This window comes from Ranitomeya variabilis, chromosome 2 (assembly GCF_051348905.1).
Source record: "Ranitomeya variabilis isolate aRanVar5 chromosome 2, aRanVar5.hap1, whole genome shotgun sequence".
Lineage (NCBI taxonomy): Eukaryota > Metazoa > Chordata > Amphibia > Anura > Dendrobatidae > Ranitomeya > Ranitomeya variabilis.
In genome coordinates, this window is record NC_135233.1 from 205933138 (window position 1) to 205943137 (window position 10000).

Here is a 10000-nt window from a genome sequence, read left to right on the forward strand (position 1 = left end):
AGCTACACCGATGCCTCCACCCTCAGCCAGTCATTACACTGGTTACCCATGCACTACAGAATATAATATCATCTCGCTCACCCACAAAGATCTCCACAGTTCTGCACCACCCTACATTTCCTCCCTCATCTGTCTATCACCCTACACGTGCCCTCTGTTCTGAAACTGACCTAATGAAACGCTGCTGCAGATGCCCCTGCATGTTGTCACCTGCCCCCTCCATGCATGGACACCGACGTACTCATCGGCCAAGCCCCGTGGTGTGGTCCCCAGCGTTCTCCTGCTTCCTTTGTGTGCGCCGCAGTCTGGTGGCACGCCTAGTAGGTGCAAGCCCACAATTCCCTGTTCTTAAAGGGGCAGCACGTACATTGTTGCTTAGAGGCATTTAGCATAAGTAGTACACCTGCACGATGGCTCCCAGCCAATAGCTGAAAACATAGGAAGCACAGGTATATTTTAAGGGATATGTAAAGAGGAATTATTCCTGGACTGTCCTGGGAGACTTTGAGTAAAAGCAAAGCAGTCAGGGAAAACTTTCTTTAAGCTGATAGTTTTCTCTCCCAACCCCCATAGATATGCATGCTCAGTTTGATTGAGCATGCACGTGTACTCACGGAGGAAAGGGTTTCATAGAAACAACTGATTGATCCGTCTCTGACCCAACATGATTTGTGTCAGGCGAGGCCCCATATATATTGGATTGGGAGTTCGTCCTGACAGTGGCATTGATGACATCACTATGCATGGGGGCCTTGGACCTAGCGCCAGCGGTATGAATCCCCTCAGTCCTGGGGATGGGATTGCCTGGCATGATGACTGGAAGAAGAAAACAGAAATGGCTAAAGTTGCAAAGTGTTGGTATAAAAAAAAAAAAAAAAAAAACACAAGCGACTTTGCAGTGTACCCCTCATTATACAGTCAACACACTTCATGAACAGAAACATCACAGAATGTTTTTAAACTATAAGTGCAATCATATTGATGCTGTGACGATTATGGCTATGGACCTAAGACTGAGACCAGTCGCAAAAACAGTACCAAAACAAGAAAACAACACGACTAAAGGACTCCAAAATAGTTAACTAAGTATAATAAATATTTTATTAGGGAACACAGGTACAGATGAAAACCAGGAAAAGGAGGAGATACACCTACTAGCACATGCCAGAAATGGACGCTCTGCAGGACATACAATGATGTGACAGGCAAAGAAAATAACACTATTAAATATATATATATTGCACCAATACCATACAGCCTGATTTAATATTAGCCCCATACAGGAGGAAATAAATAGGTAAGAAACATCACATATTAGAATAACATATTACCCGTATATACGGCCAAGTACTGTCCAGGAGCGTCCCCCCGACGCGCGTTTCGGCGCTGTAGCCTTTCTCAAGTGGGGGAAATAAGTATTTGATCCCTTGCTGATTTTGTAAGTTTGCCCACTGACAAAGACATGAACAGTCTATAATTTTAAGGGTAGGATAATTTTAACATTGAGGGTGAGAATATCAAAATAAAATCCAGAAAATCACATTGTATAAATTATATAAATGTATTTGCATTTTGCAGTGAGAAATAAGTATTTGATCTCTCTGGCAAACAAGACTAATTACTGGGTGGCAAAACCCTTGTTGGCAAGCACAGCAGTCAGAGGTTTTGTGTAGTTGATGATGAGTGTTGCGCAAATGTCAGGAGGGATTTTGCTCCACTCCTCTTTGCTGATCATCTCTAAATCATTAAGATTTTGAGGCTGTCGCTTGGTAACTCGGAGCTTCAACTCCCTCCATAAGTTTTCTATGGGATTAAGGTTTGTAGGCTGGCTAGGCCACTCCATGACCTTATGCAGGTAACGAGTTGATTAGGAGCACCTAACTGGTCTGTAGGAGACAGAACTCTTAATGGTTGGTAGAAGATCAAATACCTTTTTCTCACTGCAAAATGCTAATAAATTTATATAATTTATACAATGTGATTTTTCTGGATTTTATTTTTGATATTCTATCTATAAATGTTAAAATTAACCTTCCCTTAAAATTATAGACTGTTCATGTCTTTGTCAGTGGGCAAACTTACAAAATCAGCAAGGGATCAAAGACTTATTTCCCCCATTGTATATCCTCTCCATTCTCAAGAGCAAAGGGATTTTTATTTGATTGTTTACTGCACGTCTGCTACGTTACTGGCCATCGCTGCAGTCCATCAGCTGTTGCCAGCTTTCTAGGCAAGGAACGCACTTGGTAAGTGCTGCTCTGCAGCTGCCCTATCAATTCAGCGTGTAGGGAGAATGGGGGGAGCATAGCGTAGAGGAGCACGGAGGGAGCGTGGCGCAGAGGAGAATGGGGGAGAATAGCGTAGAGGAGCAAGGAGGGAGCGTGGCGCAGAGGAGCACGGAGGGAGCGTGGCGCAGAGGAGCACGGAGGGAGCGTGGCGCAGAGGAGCACAGAGGGAGCGTGGCGCAGAGGAGCATGGGGGAGAATAGCGTAGAGGAGCAAGGAGGGAGCGTGGCGCAGAGGAGCATGGAGGGAGCGTGGCGCAGAGGAGCATGGAGGGAGCGTGGCGCAGAGGAGCATGGAGGGAGCGTGGCGCAGAGGAGCATGGGGGAGAATAGCGTAGAGGAGCACGGAGGGAGCGTGGCGCAGAGGAGCACGGAGGGAGCGTGGCGCAGAGGAGCACGGAGGGAGCGTGGCGCAGAGGAGCACGGAGGGAGCGTGGCGCAGAGGAGCACGGAGGGAGCGTGGCGCAGAGGAGCACGGAGGGAGCGTGGCGCAGAGGAGCACGGAGGGAGCGTGGCGCAGAGGAGCACGGAGGGAGCATGACGCGGATTAGCAGGATGCCTGGAAACAGTGGAACTGCCCTTATAAGGCAAGCTTAAAGGGACAGTCTAGGTCACGCTTAAAGGGACAGTCTAGGGCAAGCAGGGGAAAAACTAGGGAAAAAAACTGAACATGGCAGCCTATCAGGTTTCTGCTTTCATATTTAAAGCGTCTCGGACAATGAAAGCTGAGATGTGATTGGCTGCCCCCCGTACCTTCCATGCCGGCGCTCCCCTGTGTACTGGCTGCCCGTGTACTCCATCACTAGGACTGCAGTATATGAAGCGTCACCATGGTGACCGGGAATCACATGACGACAGCAGCCCAATGATAGATGGCTTTACACTAGCAGCTGTAATTTCCGCCTTGCCGGTGTGTGACAGCGCTCTCCCGCCCGGAGCAGCCTCCTGTGTAGGAGACGTGACTGAAATAGAAGGCACCCGCCGTGTATCCGGGGAAGTCACCTTATCTTTCTAGCAACTTAAGGACGCAATGACGTCATTTGTATGCGACGAGGTCACGAGAAAGAGTAATCGCGCATGCGCAGTAGGCTGACCTTCCCGGGACGGACGGAGCCATGCCCGGGACCGTGGAATTACCCACGCACGATGAGCTGTCAGTGAAGGAGGTAGCTATGTCTGTGTGGAGCCTGTGTGTGCACTGATATAGCGCAGAGCTGGGACTAGTAGTGCTGCATGTGTGGCTGACACCGGGCAGTGTCACCAGGCGCCCTGCACACAGCACACTGGGGAATGCTGGAGACCCCTGTGTGCCACACCTGATGCTCAGACTATGGGGGCTGCTGGGACTGTCCCCATAGAGATAAAGGGCATCCCCTCATACATGGCCTGCAGAAGCGCCACTCCGGACCGCAGGCTGGGTCTGGTACTGCACATTGGAGTGTGGACGTGTATATCCAGGATTATCTCTCCGCAATGGGCTGAGGTCAGGGGTGCAGACCCCAGCTGAGCTGTACTCGCCCCCCGCTGCCTCCTCACTGCTCTGGGAATAGATGATTGGCTGCAGCAGAAGAGTCACATCCACAACGCTGCAGCCAATCAGTAAGGATAATGCCATCTACAGCGACTGACTGCAATGATGAAATCACGTCTACAGCGCTGCAGCCAATCACTGAGTTTCCCACCTCATGCCGTCTGTAGCGACTGAGCTCAGTGATTGGCTGCAGCGCCGTTGATGCGCGGCCCCTGGATCTTGCATTCTATAGCGACTGAACTCAGTGATTGAAGAGGACATGTCACATCGACAGCGCTGCAGCCAATCACTGAGCTCATCCGCGGATGGCATAAGCCGCTGATTTTGGTGACAGTCAATCAATAAAGACCAAAGCCCCAGAGAGACAGTGCTGGACCTGGGGAGGGTAAGTAAGGCTGTCAGCATGACACAATCCGCCGTCGGGAGACTGACACTGGCATTTAAGTAGTTAATACGCCGCGAACAGCGCAAACTCCGACCGATCCTGTTAGAAGCAGGTATCGTCTGTAGTGTTTCCGATCCTGCTTCATACACCCGCACCAGTCACGTACTGCAATATGCTGCCTCTATAAGCAGGATTATTATCTATGTGGGGAAATCATTTTCCTAGGAGATAATTGATTATTCTTTTCCGGAACAATTTAGGTCAATGTCAGCTCCGCCGTGCTGAAGGCTGCAGCCCATCACTATGGGTCCCAATGTGACAAGACTAATAAAGAGTTCATGCTGTGTCGCTGGGAAGAGAAAGACCCAAGAAAGTGTCTGAATGAAGGCAGAAGAGTAAATGAGTGCGCCCTGGATGTTTTCAGGTAACGGTGTTTGTGCGCACGATGTCATAATCCTGCTTTATCTACTTATTCAGAGCTGCTATGTTTTTCCCAATAGTGCCGAGATTGCCCCAGTCTACACAGCAAAGCTGACAACTTATTGTGTCTGTTCTTCTTGCATCCAGAATGAAAACTAGTATATTTTTCATGGTGTTAATTAGATAAAACCTTTTAAATTGTATTGTTTAGCCGCTTGTCGAGCGCCCTGTGTCTTTAAATGTTGGGGTGGTCCGCATGTGACCCCATGGAGATGAGTGATATAAGCACCAAAAGACTGTTCAAACCATGCACAATCCTCTGCACCTTCCTCCTACTTGTTTTTCATCTATCTCCACCCTTAATGGTGGTTGACCGCTTCAACTTTATATGATTAAAATAGATGGCGGGAAGGTGAACTGAACAGTTTGACATTGCCAAGGGTGCACAGAGAGTCTGTCTTGGTTTGAACAGTCATTTTTTGCTGACAGATTCCCTTCAATGCTCCAGTCTCAACAATCAGAGGGTCACAACGTCTGGGAAGAGGCTGATTTTTAGGAAACCTATTGTCCATCTCGGGGGGACTCCATTGTAACTGGAGCACTAAAAGTTATTGTGCTGTTAAGATCATCCACCACCCCTCCCCTGAAAAAGAGAAAAAACTATATAAGGACCTTGTGGGGTATATAATCTGTCAAATAAAGTAAAAACATGAAAATAAACCCCCCACCACTGGCCAACACATTTTAGTAGTAGATGTGCTATTGAAACAAAAACGTTTGGCTGTATTTTTTTTTTTTTTTTTTATAATAGTGTAACTTTTATCACAGAAAAAAAATACAGAAACATGGATTCAGTACCCAACAAGAATAAGAAGTATTGCTTTAAAACCCTCATGTACTAAAAAAAACCCGAAACTCTGTTTCATCATTAACAGGGAAAAAATGCCGGGGCTTATAGTGGCAGGTAAAGTTTGGGCACCCCTGGTAAAAATTACTGTTATTGTGAACAGTTAAGCAAGTTGAAGATGAAATGATCTCTAAAAGGGCTAAAGTTATAGATGACACATTTCTTTTGTATTTTAGGCACAAAAATATATATATTTTCATCTTTTGCATTTTAAAAATTACAAAAAGGAAAGAGTTGATGCAAAAGTTTGGACACCCTTGGAGATTTGAGCGCTTTGATAATTTTGACTAATATTTCAGACCTTAATTATCCTTTTAGGCCAGGTGGTGCAAATTTTCCAAGCTTTATAAAAACTCAGCCTCCTCTAAGCTTGTGCCAAAAAAAACAGCAGCCATGGGTTCTTCTAAGCAGCTGCCTAGCGCTCTGAAAATGAAAATGTAGGTCCACAAAGCAGGACAAGGCTATAAGAAGATGGCACAGTGTTTTCAAGTTGCCTTTCCTCAGTTTGAAATGTAATTGAGTAATGGCAGCTAACAGGAACAGTGGAGGTCAAGACAAGGTCTGGAAGACCAAGCAAAATTTCAGTGAGAGCTGCACATAGGATTGCTAGAGAGGCACATCAGAACCCCCCTTGACTGCAAAAGACCTTCAGAAAGATTTAGCAGACTCTGGAGTTGTGGTACATTGATCCACTGTTCAGAGACACCTGCACAAATATGGCCTTCATGGAAGAGTCCTCAGAAGAAAACCTCTCCATCATCACTATAAAATTCAGCATGAGAAGTATGCAAAAGAACATCTTAACAAACCTGATGCATTTTGGAGACAAGTACTTTGGACCAATGAGATTAAAATAGAACTCTAATGGCCACATTGATCAAAGGTATGTGTGGAGAAAAAAGGCACAGAATTTCAGGAGACGAACATCTCACCAACCATTAAGCATGGAGGTGGATCAATCATGCTCTGTGGTTGTGTTGCAGCCAATGGCTCGGGGAACATTTCACGGATAAAAAGAAGAATGTATTCAATGAAATTTCAACAAATTCTTCATGCAAACATAACACCATCTGTAAAAAAGCTGAAGGTGAAAAGAGAATGGCTTCTACAAATGGATAATGATCCTAAACACACGTCAAAATCCACAATATACGACCTCAAAAGGCGCAAGCTGAAGGTTTTACAATGGCCCTCACAGTCCCCTGATCTGAACATAATTGAAAATCTGTGGCTAGACCTCAAAATAGCAAAGGATGGAAGACGGCCCAGGAATCTCACAGAACGGGAAGAATTTTCCTAGGAAGAATGGATGAAAATCTCTCGAACAATTATTGAAAGATACTTGGCTGGCTACAAAAATCATTTACAAGCTGTGATACTTGCAGAAGGGGGCGCTACTACTAGGTACTAACCATGCAGGATGCCCATCAACTTGCTTAACTGTTCACAATAACTAATTTTGGTCAGGTGTGCCCAAACTTTTACGTGCCACTGTATGCTAATAAAATCCAATCTTGGCTTGTGAATATCATTTAAAGGGCGAGTACCGGGCTGTAGATAACACTGATCTCTGAGATTCATCCAGAAGAAGTGTGAGTGAAGCAGCTCATTAGTGATCACTGATTGTCTGCAGTGTTCACGGGGCATAACTGTGCCACGCGAGACCTGACACCGACATCGCTGGAGCGGCAGCGGGGTGGGAGGCGAGTATCTGTTACTGTATTCCGCAGTCAAAGATATAAATATTTAAAAAGGGGTTGCCCGAGTAGGTGAGAACCCATTTACCACTAATCTTTCTTGGTCTTATGTAGCCATTAATCATTATTTATTTATTTTTAGGAAAATTAAGACTCATTGTGCCGAGCCCTTTACTGAATATTGGACGTGTTTGGACTACACTGGCTTATTGGAGCTCCGTCGCTGCCGTAAGCAGCAGCTGGCATTTGATAACTGTGTCCTTGACAAACTCGGTTGGGTGAGACCAGATCTGGGAGAATTATCTAAGGTAGGACCCTTGGGGGCTGTATGTAAATAATGTGCGCTCCTCAGTGTTCCTCATTACATTAAAGGGGGTTATATTGGGACCAACTTTTGTAGGTTGGTAGCAAATGATCAATGAGTCTCATCTCTGACAGAGCTATATGTTTATATATGAGCTGGGCAATGTCTCCATCACATGCAGGACGACTGATGTTGGTGCTGGGTCGAGGACAGTGCCGAGTGTGGGAGCTGCAGAACACCATTGCTGACTCCACACATACAGGACAGCTTCAGGCTAATGCTCATGTCCAGAAATGAGGACACGCTAGTGGCAGGGCTGGAAGTGCTGCACAGTGGGGGTCATGAGGTTCAACTGTGTTTTCGCAGCCAGTACAACAAGCACCACTGGCTAGCTGAACCATAAAGAAGTGATGGAGACTAGGTGAGCAGATAGCCGGAATCTCTGAAGTTGTTGTTAATCAGTAGTATTTTGGTGTCGGTCATTGGCACGCGGGCGCTGGCAGCTCCAAAATGGCTACCACAAACAGGCTTGGCTCCAGCTACTTCATTCTGCCCTGACCTTCACCCTGTAACACCTGTACAGGGATGTGGACTTACACAGGGGTTCCCTGGCTGGACCACGTATTTAGATGCTGTTCGGTGGTGCAAGCTGACAAGAAGGATATTTGGGCAGCCGGGTCAGAACCAGGAGGTAATGTCGGGAACAAAATCATAACGCAAGCAGGAAGACAACGGGAACGGGAAAATCAGGACAAAGCACAGAAGTATATACTAGGACAACATAGCAGGGCTACCGAATAGTCAGTCTCCTAGGCTCAGCAAAGTGGCAGTAGATGGGACGGGCGTGGATGTGCCAGGGATAGGATTAATCATGTTGGTCATGAAACCGTCCATTTTAAGTTTTAGTTGGAGAAGCTGTTTGTTCTCCAGAATCTATCTTCCTCCTGTAACTGGAGAGAAAACCATATAGTCTTTTGTATCAATTTAGTTTGAGCTGCTTCATTCCTCTTATCAGTTGTTATGTTGATGTAGAGCAGAGGTGTCAAACTGCATTCCTCGAGGGCCGCCAACAGGTCATGTTTTCAGGATTTCCTTAGCATTCCACAAGGTGCTGGAATCATTCTGTGCAGGTGATTAAATTATCACCTGTGCAATACAAGGAAATCCTGAAAACATGACCTGTTGGCGGCCCTCGAGGAATGCAGTTTGACACCTCTGATGTAGCTTGATAAAGGCCTTTGGGGCCGAAACGTTGCTGTTTTTTGGCTTAATAAAACTACTTTTTTATACTACACACTTGGATGGAGCGCTGTTCTTCTATTGCTTGAGATTTCTACGGTCCTGGATGGTTCCCTGGACGTGGACGGGCGCTCCAGTTAGTGAGTGCTGTCAGCCTTCTGCTTATTGTTTACCTCTGATGTAGAGTCTGTGCTACTTCTTGATATGACTGGCTGTGCTGCTGCTTCTGATGCAGCAGATGTCGGCAACTTTACAGAAAGCCTGCTGTGCTTGGGAGCTTACCTTCCTCCCCATCATTGGGCTGCCTATCCTCCAACATCATAACCTCCCTACTGACGAACGACACGCTACAGACAGACGGACAGCACGCTACAGATTGTCCATTGTATGACTCCTGCATGAGGGTATAGTATGGCAATGTCGGACATATCCTCGATAAAGGTTCACGCTGCAGCTAGACATGTGGCGTTTTTCTGCTGAGGTGTATAAAAAGTCTTATTCCAAAGAAAGTCTTCAATAGATAATTTTATCAAAATTTAAAAATAAAATGAAGTAGCCAAACATTGCCTGCTCATATTCAGCTTTCTTATTTTTATTTCTTTTCCTCCACATCAGGTAACAAAAGTGAAAACGGACCGACCTCTCCCAGAAAATGTCTTACGATCAAGGCCAAGACCAGAACCGAACCCTCCTGTCGAGGGAGAATTGAAGCCATCCAAGTATGGCAGCAGGCTCTTCTTCTGGAACTGGTAGACGTGTGCGTCCTCGTATCCAGCTCTGGTCTTATGTCTCCGCTTCTGTTTTATTGTCTCTGTGGGAACAGAATAAAATGCTGAAACCTCACTTACTGTATCAGTGTATCGTAAAGTCAGGCGGAGAGAAAAATCTTAAGGAATTAAGAAAACGTATTTCCCCAATTTTCTGCCAATCTGCTTCCACGTTCTATGTGTAAAAAGCATTGCAATCCTCGGGCTGATCGTCAGCTCCCCTGACCTGCGTGTGACAGATACATAGAAATACACGCTGTCACACTCGGGTCGGGTGAGCAGATGCCCAGTCCGAGCATTGCGATACGATCCTTGCACCATCTGACTGCTTCTTAAACCTGTTTTTGGTACACAAAGCTGTCTATGTCCAGCAGCTGTCCTGATTCTCAAGCTCTGTAATTTGCCCTCCACTCTTTTTCAGTGTGCAGTAATCATCCTTCATCAGCATTCTGCCGGCACTAAAGGT

General features: G+C 46.2%; 2 protein-coding genes across 5 annotated transcripts in view; one reads left to right on the top strand and one right to left on the bottom strand.

Moving 5' to 3' along the window:
• Positions 1 to 3186, bottom strand: part of MORN5 (MORN repeat containing 5) — a 46141-nt gene extending 42955 nt beyond the window's left edge. For 3 of the 4 annotated variants that reach the window (XM_077283491.1, XM_077283492.1, XM_077283493.1), the window contains exons 1-2: positions 3038 to 3176; positions 615 to 816 (exon numbers count right to left, since the gene is read on the bottom strand). In XM_077283491.1, coding sequence (XP_077139606.1) covers positions 615 to 816; positions 3038 to 3044 — 209 coding nt within the window. In that variant the 5' untranslated portion in view covers positions 3045 to 3176. Of the gene's footprint in view, positions 1 to 614; positions 817 to 3037 lie in introns of all 4 variants that reach the window. The other variant, XM_077283494.1, reaches the window with a different exon arrangement.
• An 85-nt stretch (positions 3187 to 3271) lies between these two features.
• NDUFA8 (NADH:ubiquinone oxidoreductase subunit A8) lies at positions 3272 to 9610 on the top strand. Its single transcript, XM_077283495.1, has 4 exons — positions 3272 to 3450; positions 4461 to 4624; positions 7367 to 7532; positions 9383 to 9610. The coding sequence occupies exons 1-4, from the start codon at positions 3400 to 3402 to the stop codon at positions 9518 to 9520; spliced, it is 519 nt and encodes a 172-aa protein (XP_077139610.1). The 5' UTR covers positions 3272 to 3399; the 3' UTR covers positions 9521 to 9610.
• The last annotated feature ends 390 nt before the right edge of the window (positions 9611 to 10000 follow it).

What these genes read in the sequence shown, in the direction of transcription:
- NDUFA8 (XM_077283495.1), top strand. Translation starts at nt 3,400, where the DNA reads ATGCCCGGGACCGTGGAATTACCCACGCACGATGAGCTGTCAGTGAAG. An exon ending in ATGAGCTGTCAGTGAAGGAG is followed by an intron (nt 3,451 to 4,460) that starts GTAGCTATGTCT and finishes GGAACAATTTAG; the next exon opens with GTCAATGTCAGCTCCGCCGT. An exon ending in TGCGCCCTGGATGTTTTCAG is followed by an intron (nt 4,625 to 7,366) that starts GTAACGGTGTTT and finishes ATTTATTTTTAG; the next exon opens with GAAAATTAAGACTCATTGTG.